The following is an 18,256-nucleotide window of genomic DNA, read 5'->3' on the forward strand; positions in this document are numbered from 1 at the left end:
TTTTTTCTATCAAGAATTCTTCAGCACTATGCCTCTTCACACATAAAGAAGCTCAAGCTTGGTTTTGAAAAAACGGAGTTTGACATTTTACAAGTTGTAAATTAATGAAACTTATACACAGATGTAAGTTCCATTTACCATCCCTAGCTCATAATTTAGTCTTTTTCCTGTGCAGTTTCAGAGAGAAGCTTTAAGAATTGAGTTGGAGATCCAGAAGAAGAAACAAAATGTGTCTTCATATGCAAAGGAAGTCTTTCAGGTGTTGTTCTGTTGAAGTAAAACCCAGCTATCCATAGTCTTGCCAGTCACCTTAATAGCTGCAACTAGATGTCATACATTTTGATTTTATGGTATACTGTGAATCACCATCTGCAGATACTTCATTACAGTTCTCCAGTTTCTGTAAAAGGGAGATATATAACATAATTTAGTGCTAACGAATTTGGAGTGGAGAGGGGGTTTATGGTCACAACAATACCGTTGCTATTTACCTCATAAGTGATAGAATCATACATGAGATTTTGTATGAGAGGATTTGGGTTTAGAAAGTCTAAAGAAATGATATACTGTATCATTATTAGTCTTCTCAATTCCATTGAGAGAAAAACTATGCAAGATTAGGTGAAACACTCACTTCCAATAGAGACGAGAAATGATTCTTAATGAACACACTTTAGAGCACTTTGGATTAGGTGACCAGCAGACCTTAGGAGCCCACATGTTCTCACTTGATATATAAAAGAATTCGCAGTTTGTGTTATAAACTCTTTAGTAGTTCATTTTATCACAAAGAAAAGCACCATACAATATGTGGAAAATGTACTGGTTTAGGAGTGCTTTCCATTTTCCAGACATGAAACTTTAGAAATGTCATTTAGCCTATCTGATTCTTCATTTTTCTCACTATAAACTATGTATATGTAGTCAGTTTTTCAGCATAACAGCCCCCAGGTCACAATGGCTTGCAATAACAGTAACACATTTATTCTCACTCAGAATACACGTTTGCTGATATGTGGCTCAGCTGCAGCTCTAATCCACCTGGGTTCCATGTTTCTTACTCCCAGACCCAGGCTGAAAGGAGAGCCCCTATGTGGGGCACGCTCATTATCATGGCTGAGAGAAAGGGCAAGAGAGCTGGTGGCTGGATGCCTCTTTCAGCTTCTGCACAGTGCTGAGTGGACCATCATTCCACTGACTAAGGAGAATCACATAGCTGTGGCCAGCATCAGTGGAGCAGGGAAGTATACTCCTCCCACAGCCAGCCAGCAGATCTCATAACCCTCTTACAGAGAAGGCAGAAGTGAATAAGAAGGGATGCCAATATCTACCTATCTCCATACCTTCGTGAGTCTCAAATAAGGAAAGTTATATAAAAGTGCATTGTAAACTAATAGATTCTCTACTAATGTAAGAATTGCTATCATCTATGAATAGTACCTTTTAATGTTACTTATTTCAGGGATCCAAGTAGAAGTCCTTACATATTAAAACCCATCACTTTTTCTCCATTCTTCCACAAACCTTTGTAAAGCTTTTAACTACCTCAGTTGTAGTATTTCAAAAACTATGTATTTTGCCTTTTTATATTCATGTTTTTAAAATGCCACAATTATAATTATTCATATTTATTTTCTTCTATAATGCTATTAAACCTCTTTCAAGAATTTCTTGGGCATCTAGAAGGTTTTTGCCTTTTTTTTTCCTTGATAATTAAAGTGATAAAATTCCCTGTGGGAAATTTGAAAAATTTTGTAAGGATAAAGAAGACATTTAAAGGCACCCATATTCAAATCTCTGTCTTTATACACACACACACACACGTACATTCAAATATACGCAAATACTAATTTTTACTAAATTGAATACCTAATGAATATACTCTTTTGAGATTGTATTTTCCATTTTACTATATGCTGTCACCGTGCATTTTGCTGGTCATTAAATATTTTGGGGAACATGAATTTAATATTTTAAAATATAATATTCATGTATGTAATATGTAATATACATGTAATTATGAAGCTCAATAATAAAACAAACTCGCTACTCAATTTGAGATCTAGACCATTACAGCACCCTTGAAGTTACCTGTGTGCTGCCCTGCTGCCGCCCCGTCCCACCCACAGTAACCACTATCCTCAAGTTCCTGTACTCTCCCTAGCTTCTTTTTTTTATTATTACTGTTTTCACATATGTGTGTCTCCAAACAATGTATCATTGAGCTTTTGCTTGATTTTGACCTTTATTTTTAGTAGTGGAATGAATATTACAAAATTAGTTTAAATTGTCCTCTACTGCTAGATATTTAGAATGTTTTCTGCTGTTTTACTTTTACAAAGAACTTGTACATTAGTCTTTGTATGTATTCCCAATTATTTCCTTGGGTATAATTTGTAGAGGTGAAATTGCTAGGTTAAAGAGCAAGAACACTTTTAAGGCTTGTTTTTATAACTGCATCAGGAGATATGTCCATCTAGAAGATTTTAATAAAACAAATATTCAAATTTGCCTGGCAGATAATTATAAACCATTACTAGCTTTTCATTTTAATGGACTATAAGAATACACAAATGTTCCAATGGATTATCAAATTCAACAAGTCCAAAACCAAATTCCTCAGTATTTCTGTCTTCCCTGAAATCTGTGGTATTCCTGTCTCTTCAGTTCCTCAGGCTAGAAACCTTAAAGACACCTTCTCTCTACTTCTATACCTCGACTTCACCTGCCCCACACTCACACCTCCCCTCAGTCAGTCTTCAGGTCCTGCTAGTTCTGCCTCTACAGTGCCCCTTGAATCCATCCCTTCCCTTCCATTCTTACAGCATTGCTCTGATTCAAACCCTGCTAGTCTTTTTAATGTGGACCATTACACAGCCTCCTAACTGGTCTTCAGTCTTTAGTCTCTTACCTTGATAATCAGTCCTTCATTCTGTTACTCTCTCAAAACACATGTTTGTCTTTAAAACAAAACCAAAAGTGTGTGATAGCTCCTCATTATCCACATGATAAAATTCGCACTCGTTAGTTGTTATAGGCAAAGTCATTGATCTAATTTAGTCTACTTTATTTTCTCATGATCCATCCCCTACACCAAGAACTTTGTGTCTTATACTTTAGCCAACCTAGGCTAGTTGTTATCTGTGTATTTTCCTTGTTCATGTTACTCCCTCAGACTAAAATACCCTTCCTCTCCCCCTTCTTTCCAGTCTGTTGAAATGCTACTCATGTTTCAGGGTTCTGCAGAAATACCAGCTCCTCCATGGAGTTTTTACGTCAATGTAAGTTATACATAGATGAGCCAGGCATTGTTGCTTCTCTCAAAATGTTTTAAATATCAATACATGCAAAAATATATTTATAAATAATGCTGGGTAGAAAAAGCACAACACAAACTATGTTAAACACATCCATTACAATAAATAAAAAATATATATATATATATAAATGTATGCATATTTTATATGTGTGCATTTACATACATATATATGGAGAAAAACAGAGGCAAAGACAGAAACAGAAACTGATAGGAAGAAAGGGAAGATATGTAAATATTTAAGCTTGGCATTTATTAAGCCCTCTGAAATTTTTGGAACCAGGCAAGATGAGTACTTTTTCAAAAAATTAATAATGTAATGATACTCGTTAGGTTCATTTCCTTTCATAAAGATGCTTACTTGGCCTTAAATAGGTTTTTGTTTTGAGGCTTAACGATATTTGGTCCAGTTGCAGGAGGCCAGCTAGTTGCTCCTCCTTCCTGTTCAGTGTTGACTGGCTGAGCTGGAGGGGCTTCCTTCTCTTGCCAGATCTGTCTAGTCGTAGTCACGGGTGGTGAACAGTCTCTTTAACTGTAAAATGAAAACATTGCACTAGATGATTGTTACGTGGATGAGTAGATGATCTGTCAGGTCCTTTCCAGCTCTCCTATTCTGAGATACTTTTTGCTAATGAGACAAAAATGCTTAAGGATAAAGGAAAGTGCTAATTTCTTCTCTGCTCCAGCACCGTCACTAGTGTCAAGTAGCCAGTTTCCCTTCTGAACTGCCAGTATGTGTTGTGTGGGAATTAGCACATTTGACTTCTGATCAAGGTACACCACTACCTGTGTGGCCCTGGGTGTGGCCCTTTTTGTCACCAGACCTCTGTTTGCTTATCTGTGAAATGACAAAGTCGACACTAGATGCTGTTTAAGGTTCTTGGCAGTTTTAATATATTATAATTTTATAATTGGTGTGTTTGAAGTGCCCAAGAATATTTTTACCCTGTAGTTACTAGCTGTAAGAAATAGGCAAAATGGGACTATTCACAAAATATTTTTCTCTTCACAAAATGGTGTTGATAGTGAAGTGGTGCAGCAGGGTATACAAATGGATATGCGTGATTTAGAAATATCCTAGTTCCATCGCTTGCTTCAACTTAACTTACCATATTATTTTTTTCTGATGGCTATGTCTCAAGTCTTTTAAAGTTGTTACTTGTAATATAAACTGAAATATTTTGAAGATATTTTGTAGGAAATTCAAATGTTGGTGTAGATTTCAAATATGCACACTAATTTAGATCAATCTAGTAGTAGGCAGTATTTCAAAATATATGAATTCTAGTATTTATTATGGACTTATTAAGAAAGAGACTCAGAAGTTTTACTGAATAAGAGGACCCCATTTTAATTTCCATGGGACAAACTAATCTTTGACATATGATATTTGAGTCTAGAGTTGCTTCTGCAAACATAATTGTTGCTGCTTAAACAAATATTTCATTTCTAGTAATTAGAATTATTTTTTTTTTCACTTTGCTAGGTAGTCATAAATATTAACCACCAGCAGTGCAGGAATAATTTATATTCAAATTGTCAGACATCACTCTGTGAACACATAAAATAATTTACATTTATTTGGAACCTTTTATCCTCAAGTGCTGCACACATATTTCTTTATAATCTGATTGCAAGCTATATATAGGACTCTCCCACCTTAAACAGGGCTGAAACCTAAGTAATTAAGATAAAGGACACAGCAAGTAGAGGAAAGAAGGAAACGCAGTACTTTTTTCATTGTTTCTATGTGCTCTTATGCTTGCAGGATTGGAGAATCCATGTTGACCAAATGCACCAGCACAAAAGTGGAATTGAGTCTGCTCTAAAAGAGACCAAGGTATGTGAATTACTTCAGATGAATCAATATACATTGACTCATCAGTGGAACACCTATTGTGGGAGAACATGAAAAAAAAAACAACACACATTCTTTGCCCTTCAGGAGCTTACTAATTGAATGTACCATATTACATTTCAACAGTCCTAGCACTTAAACCAACTAAAGAAACTAATTTATAAATTAAATATAATTTTTATATTTTTATTTATAAAAGCTGTATATATTATGTATACAAATATAACACATATATCAAACACATACATCCAATATACATATTAGAGAAGCATTTCATCATTTTTTCCTCACTGAATCCCAAAGTATGAGAGAACACAAGGCCAGCAATGCCCAGAACCTGTAGCTTCCCCAGGCTTGCTGTCCTGATAGAAACAGAGACATCTGGAGGATGACACAAAGAAGCAAAATTAGAGTGAAATGTTATGGGTCTCAGCTAGAGCTATAAGTTTAGGGATCTAATTCCAACTGGAATACTCCAGTCATCTCTGAATTGTGCTATGGAAATAAGTCCCTTACCTACTATGATTGTGAACTTTATATAAAGCTAATTATAATCACATAAATTTTAGATTTACATAGGGACAAATGAATTGACTAATACTACCAGGTGCATTTTTTATTTTAATATTCTGCAAAGTGTGACTAAAATATTTCTTACCACAGACTTCTTTTGCTTTTGAAAATTTCAAACTGTCTCCTTTTCACATGTTGTTGATCATTTGAGAAATGGATTGAGGGTGATTTAACCCATTTCTAAATATCTTTGGAAAAATAGATTTGTGAGTTATTTTATCTACTAAAGTCCCATGGAATTTCTAGGGATTTTTGGACAAACTCCATAATGAAATTGGGAGGACTCTGGAAAAGATTGGCAGTCGAGAAAAGTACATTAACAATCAGCTTGAGAACTTGGTTCGAGAATATCGTGCAGCTCAAGCCCAGCTGAGTGAGGTAATTTCAGAATGATTTCCAGGGATTTATTGCAATTCATGACCCTAATCCCTAATCTTGACACACTTTTCATTCGAGACTCATGAAATGCTTTTCACAAACAGCAACACATTGATTCTCTACCCCCTTTAGGAAGCCAACTAAGGCACTAGAACTTATCTCCATTTGACATGTAATAGAAATTATCTCCTGCAAGTCTTTAAATGCGCTTCTTCATTTAATCTTAAAAAATGAAATTATGTATTGTTGGGGAACATGGCTTAGAACAGGAACGAAGTGTCAGGACACCTGGTTTTGATTCCAAGTCTGTTGTTAATTTACCACAGGAGTAGGAGGAAGAATAATAATATGCATTTACATGTGTCAGAGGGAAAAGACAGACCTTGCTCTGCTGCTTACAACCACACAATAAGGAACATGAAAGCAAGATACATTCAGAGACAAGCAGTTTAATTAATGAAATGAGGCAAATTTTTCATTCTTTCGAAGTTTTAGAATTTTAACCAAAAAATAAAATCACTAGCATTTAAAAGCAGCAATTCTTTGTTTCAGCAGTAGGTATCTAAAGGCTTTCTTTTGAGATTTTTGCCCCCTATTTCCTGAGGTTAAGGAAGACTAGTAAGAACGCTTATAAACATTAGTTGAAGACATATTTTTTTTTTCTTTCAGCACACGAGGTTCAAAAAAGAGAAAAGTGGAAATAAATTTGAGATACTTCTGTACTTTCAGAAGTTCTCAAAGACTAAATAGTAATCTTTACTTTTTTGTTATATTATTTGTTTAATTCACTATTCCCTCATATACACATCTATTCATGAATCTTTTTACTTAAAAAATGGTATAAAATTATCGATTAAAACAACCATATCTAACACTAATATTAACTAATTGTTAGATTAGTTTCTAAGAACATGTTCTAGTTGATTGTACTATTATACTGTTTGTTAATCCTTATTAATAGCTGAGCCTGATGCTCTACTTTTTTTTTTTTTTTTTTTAGGACTGATTTTCTCTTCATAGCATGCAAATTAAATTGACCAAGAGCCACTCTCCTAAACTATTTAGGAATGGCTGAGGACAGTTTTTATTGTGAACCATGCCCCATGCAAGTTACACAGTCAGTATGTGAAGGTTAAGCTAGTTCATCATTTTATAGTGCTCTAGTTAAATACATGGTGCCTATTAGGGACATAAAATAGCTACAGTTAAATGTCACTTTCACAAATGTATTCACAACAAGGAGGGGGGTTGTCATAAAATAATATGCAGAAATTGCAAGCACAAAGAGGTCACATTTAAGTAATCTGCTTCTGTTTTAAATTTGTCCTTAAAACAAAATGTTTTCCCCCTTAGGCAAGGGAGCGATACCAGCAGGGAAATGGAGGAGTAACTGAAAGGACCAGACTCCTGTCTGAGGTACACACTGGGCTCCTGCTGTGCTTCTCACCTGTCAGCTGGGCTCCAGCCATTCAGAGCCATTGGATGGTTTAATACTGCTTATTTTAATAATCGCTTCCTGTGGTTTTAAGTCATTTTCTTTAGGAGAAAATCCCTAATTTTCTTATCAGTGAATCAGTTATTTACTTATACATTTCTTATTTTAATAGGATGCCTGAAGTTGCTGTATTAAATTCAGCATATAATCTGATCATAATATTAGCATCCTTATAAACTTCCTTAATCTTTTCCTTTTTTAAAAAATAATAATTATATTTAACATATAGAAGAGTAGGTAAAGCACTGAATTAGGAGTCTATAACAAGTTATAATGTTAGTCTGCAAGATAAAGATTTATTTTTAGTGATTGTTATTGATAACTTGTGTGTTATCCTGGGTATTTCTCTGTTCTCAATTGAGAGTGGCTTATAACCTCTTCCTTCAGAAAACTTCTAGAATATTTGCACATATTGTTACATTTATTTTCATGATCTTGCAAGAGAGGTAAGACCTGATCTATATTCCCACTTTTCACTGAAGAGCTGAGAGGAGAAAACCTTATAACCAGGTCAGTAGCCAATTTGGGACTGAAATTCAAGATTATCTTTGGTTACAATCCAGTATAATTATCCCAAGCTTCACTGTTTTGACGGTAAGGATATTTAAACAGATATTTTAAAATACTAAAAATAAAACATTAGAAATATTTAGACTGTAATCCTATGGTGCTTCTACGCAAATAAAATGTAGAAGTAAAGTGCATGCTTATGTTAGGTAAATTAACACTTGAAGGGAGTCCAGGGAACCATCTAGTTCTTTTGGAGTAGGTAGTTATCCCCAGTTGTAACATTTCAGGTGCCTGAAAAAAATTAATTTGCTTTACTTAGATGAGCACTTTATTCCCAAGGAAGATTTTACTTACCAGTATGATAAAAATAAAGCCTACATAGTTACAATAATTATGGCTTAGTTCTAGATCATATAAAATTTTAAAAAAATTTTAAAGATGGTATTTTCCACCTATATTAATGCCAGTTTGGACTTTTGCTAATAGAGACTACAGTAGTATTATCTCAACATAGAGTGTAGATCTAAACAAATATAACAGCACAGTATGCCTCTTGGAGTTTGGAATTCATAGTTTGTATAGAGCAGTAGAACATTTTTACATATAGCCATATGATATAAATATTTTTGTCTGTGTCCTATAGAGGAAAGGTTACATAATCTCTCATAAAACTATAATATTAAGAAAGATACCTAGAAAATCTTTAGAAATCCAAAATCTCCTTAGGATATTTATACTATTTTAATTAATAACTGATTGTTAGAGAATGTCATGGTAGATGCTATGTGATAATTGTAGGGTCTGAGTGCCTAGTGTCTAGAACAACTTTGATTGTTTTTATTCCAACATGTTGCATGCAGCATGAGAAAGCTAATGTGTGAAAGTAATTTGTTGAAGTTTAAAATTCGGAGAATTCTCAGAAGAAAAAGTTTGTATATCTCTGCACTCTTTATCTTATTATTTGAATTATGTCCAAAATATTCATAATATCTTTATTTCCCTTTATATTAATATATAAATTAATTTTTCTCAAGACATCATTCAAAAATTTTGGAAGTCTATTAAAATTTAGTGTTCTTGAAAACTTTTTTCCAATGAAAGGTTACAGAAGAATTAGATAAGGTAAAACAAGAAATGGAAGAAAAGGGCAGCAGCATGACTGATGGTGGTAAGTACACTCTCATTTTAAGGAGAAAAAGTGAGCAAGAGAAAATTAACTCTTCAAAAAACCTACTTAACAAAGTAGTATTGATAAATAGAGTATCTCCTTTTTAAAATGAAATATTTTTTATTTGTTTGAAAAGAGATACATGGTACAAAAATGATGTCTGATAATCAGCATACTGTTATCCTTATAAATCTGCTGAGAAGGGTTGTTTACTATAATTTAGGTTTTTTTTTTACTCAGACTGTATTGATTCAAAAATAGAGTGGGAAATATTTAAATATGGACTTTGTTATGCCAATTTTGAAAAATAATGTTTTATTCTGTTCTTATCAAAGGAGCTTCATTTTCCCATTTTATGTACAAAAGGACACTCACTAAGTATATGCCCAAATGACACTAAGGCCGTGATGTAGTGACCATTGTTTTTTCTTCCTCCTCTCTAGTAGGCCTCACTGGGCAGGGGCCAAATAGAGAATTAATAATCCTCCACTGTGGGTTGGTTACTTTGACATGGACCAGTGGTTATTGCCTAAGGCTTTCCTATGCCCTAGAAAGATTTTCTAGAGTTCTAATGATATATACTGAGTGATCTCTCAAAAGGGGATTTGTAGGTTTGGGTTTTTTTGCAATAAGTTTTAAATAGGCCCATTATCTGTATCTCATGGTAATTCTCTCTTCCGCTTCTCCTCCTTTGTATCTCTTTTTCCTACAAATATACCAGCCCATAAAATTATATTGAACACATCTTTAAACATCTTTTAGTAGCTCTTACCCTACAAAAGGAGAAAGTTCAGCCTCAGTACATCTAATAGTTCATTTCCCATCCTGAAAATCTCAGATGTTTAAAATGCCACAGCAAAACTGTATGAATGTCAGTAGGCTGTGTTTTTAACCCTATTTTTGGCTTAAGACAAATTGAGGAAAATTTCATACAATTTTGTGATACACTGATAAAATCCAAATGAACATTTTTATTCCATGCTATTTTCATTCTGTAGCTCCTTTGGTGAAGATTAAACAGAGTTTAACAAAACTGAAGCAAGAAACCATTCAGATGGATATTAGGATCGGTGTTGTAGAGCACACGTTACTCCAATCAAAACTGAAGGAGAAGTCCAACATGACTAGGGACATGCATGCAACAATTATTCCAGAATCAGCAATAGGTTCTTATTAAAATGTACTGTTTTTCATGCTTCTGATTAGTTGTTTTTTAATATCAAATTGTATTTTATGTTACATAGATTTCAGAACACAATTATACCTCTTAAAGCATGTTCAATGGATATTTTTTGCATATATACACACATATTGTATCATGGTGATTATGATGGTTAATGCCTTTACACTGAATATAATGTTTAATAAAGTAATTAAAAATTCTCACTTTCAAAGATGCTTTCACTAATCATTACCTATGTCAAAGCGCCTGCCTGGCAGCTTGTTTTTCTTAGTGTTCTTTGCATTAGCCAATACATATGACCCTTACTTTCTGTGGAAAGCATGGACTGTTATCACAAGTCTGGGCCCCTTTGCTTTGGTCCACCTCTGCGGTGATCACAAGTGCTCTGTACCCAGAGCAGCTAAGAATGTGTGGACGGTACTTTTCATAAGAGTCCAGAACTACCCTTGCCTCGGGTTTAGGCTTACCTGAAATTACCATTTTTTAAGTGTAAAACAAAACAAAACAAAAAAACCACAAAAACAAAAATATTCAGTATCTTTATTAACATTTGAAATTTATTACTTATCATGAGTATTTCATGGCTAAAATAATTTTATAGGGAGTCCATCTTTTAGGATCCAATACCTCTTAAATATTTCAGTCATGTCTCCTGGAATGAAGAAAAGGTGATATGCACGTCTCAATTCTACCTTTGTGGTTGTCAGCTATACTAGGGAACCATTCTGTAGGAGAAGGAATGGTGACCAGTCATGTGATGATCAACCTCCAGTAGTACTGGTCATCTTACATACTGAGCAGCTTTCTGTACTAGGATGTATGCACTGGTGAAATAAACAATATTAGAGTACCAGACTTAGAACTGGGGAATACTGGTCAGGGGAGCACAAAGCAGGAGATAGCGCATGTTTATTTTTTATAAATAATTTTAAAAAGCACTGGTGGCAAATTTTGATAATGCTTTATGTTTAGGACAACAAAAATCCCATTATCATTTTTTACCCTAATACTTTTCTCCCTTGAATTTTATTTTATTTTTCTTAGCCCTTACTTTCTAAACATATACCCTAATACACACACACACACACACACACACACAATTTTTTCCTTTCCCTCAACCTCTGTAGTTTAAGATTAAGTTTAAATAAGAGAAAGTCAGTATACATAACCTACTACCTAAGAGGGTAACAATACAATGGCAAATAAGCGAGTTATTTAATTTGTAAAGAAGAGGGAAAACGTTCACTGTGTGATAATAGGCAGTTTGAAAATGTCTGATACTTTCCTCTTCCTTTACGGTTATTGAGAGGAACCTATAGAAAAAGTGAAATACAACCTTTTGTCCTAGGAATTTATTTGTAGCATAGATATGTCATGGCTGAACAGTTTTTTGATGAATTCAGTTAATGCAGAGAACCCTTTTTTTTTTTTTTTTTTTCCCCCCCGTGACCGGCGCTCAGCCAGGGAGTGCACCGCTCATCCTTATATAGGATCTGAACCCGCGGCGGCGGGAGCGTCGCCGCGCTGCTAGCGCAGCACGCTACCCAGTGCGCCACGGGCTCAGCCCGCAGAGAACCCTTCTAGATAAATCAGAGCTCTTCATAAAATGTATTTTTGCTCAGAAGCAAAGTACACTATTTTGTGCAAACATGCAAAAAATCTAAGAACTCTTCCAATGAGTAGTATGAGTGGCCTATTTTTCCTTCTTCTCTGAAATAATACAGTTTACTCAGGTTGGGCTGAGCGCCCCTTCCTGTCTTCCCATAGATCACTGTGCATACTTTGAATAAAGAACTTATGATACTTCATTATAGTTGTTGTTTTCTTCTGTCCTCTCTAATAGATTGAGCTGCTTGAGGATAGAGACAAAATCTTTTTCATTTTCATATTCCTAGCCAAATGCCCAACACATAGAAAGTGTCCAGTAGATTTTTCGAGTTAGTGAGTGGGTGGGTAGATGGCTGGCATTATGCAGTTCCAGGATATCTTCTAGCTCCTATTCTACAGCATGAAGTATTTAATGACTTTAAGCCTGTGTGCTTGGTATAGTTTCAAGACAGTAGTTAAAAATTATGTTTTTTTTCCTCTTGTATTGGAGGAATTGGAAGCATCAGTATGGAAATACTTATAAATGTAGAAATACACATATATACTTATATTTCCTAGCTCTGTTCTCTGAGAAGGCCTAGAAGCAGTGACAGCACAACAACAACTGTGTGCAATACCCAGCACTCATGTCTTGGTGTCTGAATCTCTATTTAACAACAACAAAAAAAAAAGAAAGAAAAAACAAGCTTTTTGGAAAAACAGCTGATTCCTGATTTCCTTGTGCAGGGAAGGCACAAGATGAGCCTAAAATATCTTGCTCTGCTAGAAAGTAAGAAAGTACTCAAAGAATGATGGAGAAGTAAGGACTCAGCCAGTTGAGGGGTATACTGCCGGCCAGTCTGGCACAATGTGAGCGTCAAAGTAAATTATCATAGTAATGAATTATAACCCATGCAATAAGAAGCCATGAGTCCATACAGAGAGAAATAAATGAATAAGTGGGGCGACGAGAAAGGTCTTCCTTATCATAGAATGACAGCTAATGTAAAAGGAATGCTGGATTTAGAAAATCACCCACCAGGCAACAACCATAGTACTAATTGTTTTGGGAGAGGATCATCAATGGATGCTAAAACTAGTGGGTAAAAGTTTGATGAGAAATAGGATATTTACATAGTCTCAAAGAATGTAAGATACAAAGAAAAACATGTAACTTTACAGTAGAAAAACCTGGCAGACACCACTTTAAGTGATCAAAGTTAACATCACCAGTAATGGGATAAATAGACATCATATGCCTCCTGAAAAGGGCACACATGGATGTGGTCCCTGCTGAAAATGGATAACCTGAATCTAATCATGGAACATCGGACAAATCCAAATTGAGGGATTTGTACAAAATGGCCTATATTTTTCAAAAATGATAGAGCCATGAAAAACAAAGACTAAAGAACTGTTCCAGAGTAAAGGAGACTAAAGAGACGTAAAAACCAAATGCAACAATGATGCCAGATTGGACCCTGGGCCAGGAAAAATATATATTTTTTTGTTATAAAGGGCATTATTGACACAACAGGGAAAATTTGAATGAGATCTGTAGATGGGATAATAGTATTTCTTGATTTTGATATTTGTGCTGTGGTTAAGAGAATATTCTTGTTTTTAACAGTGCACACAGTATTTGGATGTAAAAGGACATCATGTCAGCCACTAACTCAAATAGTTCAGGGGGAAAACGTGTGTGTTTGTTGTATAGTCACACATATACAAAGAAAGAGAAGGAGAATGATAAAGAAAATGAGGTAAATTGTTAACATTTTGGGAATCTGGGAGAAGGATATATAGAAATCCATTGTACTTTTTCCAGCTTTTCTATAAATCTGGAATTACTTCAAAATAATGTTTTAGAGAATGATGGTTCTTAAAGGTGGACATGCTCTTTATAGAACTCAGCCTCTCTTCTCCCTGAATCAAATAGCTAATCAACTTGTTGAAATACTATCATCTCCCCATTAAAATTCTGCAGCGCATTGAACACAACTTAAATTTATAATTTTATAATCATTGATTCACTGAGTAGAACAATTTTTTGACTACTCTAAAGAAGTTTTTTTTCTACTGTCCTCTAATTTATCTAGGTCAGCATTTCCCATGAAGATTGCACAAAAACAAAAGTGTTTGTAATCAGGAAAATATGAGAAATGTTAAGTTTCCTTTTCTTCAGGATTTTCTGTCTACATTGTAAATCTGCAAGCAACAAATGTAGTTCTATTATTTTTTACAAAGATACGACCACCCTTTTCTCCCAAGAACACACATTGAGAATGCAGGTTTAGGTAAATGAGTGTGTGAAAACCAGTATGCAAATCCAGGATCGTTTTCCAACCTTTTGTTAGAATCAGTGGACCTGTGTAAGAAGACAAGGAGACACAGGCCACTCTGGATTCATAACTCCCCTGTGTGGGTTGTTTTTGTTTTTGTTTTGATTGCCCTATCTCCTTTATTAATATTTATTATTGATTAATTTTTTAAATAATTGTAACAATATATTGTTGGATTTATAGCATATTTAGACTCAATATGTATAACAACAGCACCATAAAAGAGAAAGGAAATAGGAATAGAACTGGCATTTCTATATCTCACTGGAATTTAATATCTCAAACAGATTCTAAGTTAAGTTTAGATGAATATTGTAAGTCCTACAGACACAACTAGAAAAATAATTAAAGGGTTAAAATGTTACACTTTTTTTTTTTTTGGCCAAAAATGTCTTAATATGTTTAAAAAGACTAAGATTATAGAAAATGTATTCTCTGACCACAATAACAGAAGGAAATTTAGAAGATTCACAAATGTGTGGAAATTAAACAACACTTTCCTAAATAAACACTGGATAAAAAGAAAAATCACAGGGGAATTAAAGAGTACTTTGAGATAAAAATCAAAGCACAACCTATCAAAATTTACAGGATGCAGGACTCATGCAGTGCTCAGAGGAAAATTTATACTTGTAAACACCTATATTAAAAATCTCAAATCAGTGATGTAAACTTCTACCTTAAGAAAATAGGAAAAGAAGAGCAAACTAAACCAAAAGCACATATAAGTAGGAAATAACAAAGGTTACGACAAACGCCAAGTCCTAGGCAGGAGCTGAGGGCAGCTCCCACCTGGACGCAGGCAAAAGAGCATGTCCTGTGTGGATTGTCAACAAGCAAGCCATGCTCTGAATATCAGTAGACTTCAAGGATTTGGGACACTTTGTAGAGAACCCAGGATTACAAGGCCATATGCTTTTCTTCTTATAACTCTTCTATACAAATACTTTTTTTTTTTTAATTTAAAGCAGTCTTTATTATAACGATGAAGTTATAGTACTAAGAGTGTATGGCCCTATTTGTGGTCAAATAGCAACCATTGTCATAGCTTCTTTATCTTTTTTTAAAACTTAATGTATCTAACAATCAAATCATAAATCCTAAACTTTATATATAAAAAAAGGGAAAAAAATGGTATCTTAAAGAGTAAAAACTGTTTTGGATTCACCTTTTTTTTCTTTTTTCAACAAGCCTTTTTGGAATTTAAAATACAGGAGAGAGGACAGCAAGGACCATGTTCATATTAACTTGTCTAAATAACGCGTCTCAAGTGTTAGATTTTCATAATTGTGCGCTTTTGGTACAAACATACAAAGTTCCAACTTGTGATTCCCTAACTCACCACCAGCACTTTATTTCAGGCCTGCCTTGGTTTCCTCCATCCTTTGTCCTTACACTGCTAAGTACTACAAAGACACCTTCCAACTCCCCATCAGACAGCACACTACAGCCATCACCTGCCCCTTGCTATCCCCTGCTTGGGAAGTTCTTGCACAGGCTTAAAGATCCCATACATCACCCTTTTTCTATGATTCAGTAGTAGTTAACCACCTTCTTATCCTGCAAAGTGTTTTCTGGGCTAACATCCTCTTAAGTTTCTAGCTCTGCATCAAAATCAACTGGACAACTTTTTTAAAACACCCAGTTTCTCAGCCTCTTTCCCTTCAATCCTTATTTTGTAGGCATGGGTAGGACTAGGGGTTGGGGAGAGGGTGTCAGAAATTTTAAGAAGGTCCTCAGGTGACTTGGATGCAGCTAATCTGAAAACTACTTTAGGGAGCCATCAATCTAGAAATTCTTCCTGGCTACGAGTGAGGAGATTTGAGGAGATCTTTAAAGAAGATCTAAACTGAGTGGATTGCCTTAGCATTAGCCCAACCTGTGCGGATTTTTAATAAGTACCCTGGATGACTTAATACACACTAACACTAGGATTTGAGACATATAATATCAAAAACTGTCGCTTAAAAAAAAAAAATCAGAAAACCAAAGCCCACAAAGGGTAAGTGGCCTGCCCATTTATAAAGCAGGGTAACAAACTGCACAGTTTCCTAAATGGTTCCCAGTGTAGCTTGGAGCAGCCCTGTGAGAACGTCATGTCCCCAGCTCCTGTCACCCTCTGTTCTATCCATATCCCAAAGCAATATTATACAGTCATGTTTCCATTCATGTCCAATGACTATTTTTCTCCCTCCCCTTTATATAAAGGTTTGTGCATCCAATACTGCACCGGGAGTCCAGACAACTTGATCCCAATCCCAAATTTGCTAGTAAAAGTAAAAACCATTTTTTACACTCACAAAACACTTCCGACACCAAATGTGTGGGTTTTTTCCTACACCAACAACCAATTCTCCAACTCTCCAAACATCAATTAGGTGTCCAACAATTCAATTCCATTCTGACAATAAATACCCATAGTTAGCACAGACCTCACAGGTTCAGGGCTCAGCCCCACAAGACTGCCCCCAGTTCAGATTCCAATCACAAGTCTGGGCCTTCTGTACTTCTGTACTGGGTATAAATTTGGAGTCCCAGGACCACCTCCTCAGGTTTGACAATTTGCTGTAACAACTCACAGAACTCAGGGAAACACTTCACTGGTGTTTACCAGTTTATTATAAAGGAAACAAATGAACAGCCAAATGAAAAGGTTCATAGGACAAAGTATCAGAAGGGGTGTGGAACTTCCATGCCCTCTTCAGGAGTGTCATTGTCCCAGCACCTCCATGTGTTCACCAACCTGGAAGCTCTCCAAACCCCTTAATTTGGAGTTTTTATGAAGGTTCGATTTTATAGGCATGATTGATTAAATCATTGGCTATAGATTATTGAACTCTAATGTCCAGGCCCTCTCCCCAGCCCAGAGGTTGGAGGGTGGGCTGAAAGTTCCAACTCTCTTATCACATGGTTGGTTCCTCTGGCAACTAGCCCCACCCTCCATGAGAAGACACCTCAGTAACATAAATTCAGGTATGGTTGAAAGGGGTTTATTATAAATAACAAAAGATGCTCCTCTCATCCCTACCACTCAGGAAATTACAAGGTCTTATGAGACCTGTGCCAGGAACCAGCAACAAAGACCAAATATACTTGTATGTTTTTTATTATGTCACAGTATCACAGCTAGTAACTTTCTCTATGACTTTTAGGACATCACTTATCCTTAGTTTAATCTTTTCTTCTGCAAAGTTAGGGGTAGGACTAGAATATTCTGAATGCTTCTAGTCCTAAAATTTTGGATTTTAAATCTTTAGCAGGCCCTTTTCACTGTTTACAATAACTTGCAATGGTGTACTAGAGTAGTTCTCACCATCTCCAAGGAGCTGACTGTCAGATATTCAGGAACTTTGAGAGCCAGTTGTTAAACTGTCAGTAGCTTAAAACCAGCTCATTATGGGAATATTTACACCATGAAAATAGAAAAACAGTTCAAATCAGGGCTTTAAAAAACAGAAAACACAGAAAACAAAGCAGAGAGCTGGCATACCAGCATACCACTGATAGCAAGTATTATAGTGTTCCACAGACTAGAACCAAATACAGTAAATATATAGTAGAATGTTCCACCATATTTTAAAGTAGATTATTATAGTACTAATTGAATTAGACCAGATTTGTAAATTGTTCTCAAAAATCGTTAAGTCTACATAAAGCTACTCACTGTGTCAAATGTGCATCCCCTGCCCTACTTTATTGATATTACTTTACTACCTTGCTAACTATCACCAGTTCCTTTTACTGCTTCTCAAATCAATAGTCTAAAGCAGCCCAAGCATCTTCCTATACGATAGATTCAGAGATCATGCTTGTACAACTAAAATAATGTAGAATGCACAACTAGTT

General features: G+C 35.2%; 1 protein-coding gene across 1 annotated transcript in view; it reads left to right on the forward strand.

Moving 5' to 3' along the window:
- IFT57 (intraflagellar transport 57) overlaps window positions 1-10,549 on the forward strand; it is a 55,214-nt gene extending 44,665 nt beyond the window's left edge. The window contains exons 7-11 of the mRNA XM_063113330.1: window positions 5,085-5,156; window positions 5,994-6,125; window positions 7,479-7,541; window positions 9,232-9,298; window positions 10,297-10,549. Coding sequence (XP_062969400.1) covers window positions 5,085-5,156; window positions 5,994-6,125; window positions 7,479-7,541; window positions 9,232-9,298; window positions 10,297-10,475 — 513 coding nt within the window. The 3' untranslated portion in view covers window positions 10,476-10,549. The remainder of the gene's footprint in view (window positions 1-5,084; window positions 5,157-5,993; window positions 6,126-7,478; window positions 7,542-9,231; window positions 9,299-10,296) is intronic.
- Window positions 10,550-18,256: the final 7,707 nt, after the last annotated feature.

The sequence above is a fragment of the Cynocephalus volans genome, chromosome 1, assembly GCF_027409185.1.
Source record: "Cynocephalus volans isolate mCynVol1 chromosome 1, mCynVol1.pri, whole genome shotgun sequence".
Classification (NCBI taxonomy): Eukaryota; Metazoa; Chordata; class Mammalia; order Dermoptera; family Cynocephalidae; genus Cynocephalus; species Cynocephalus volans.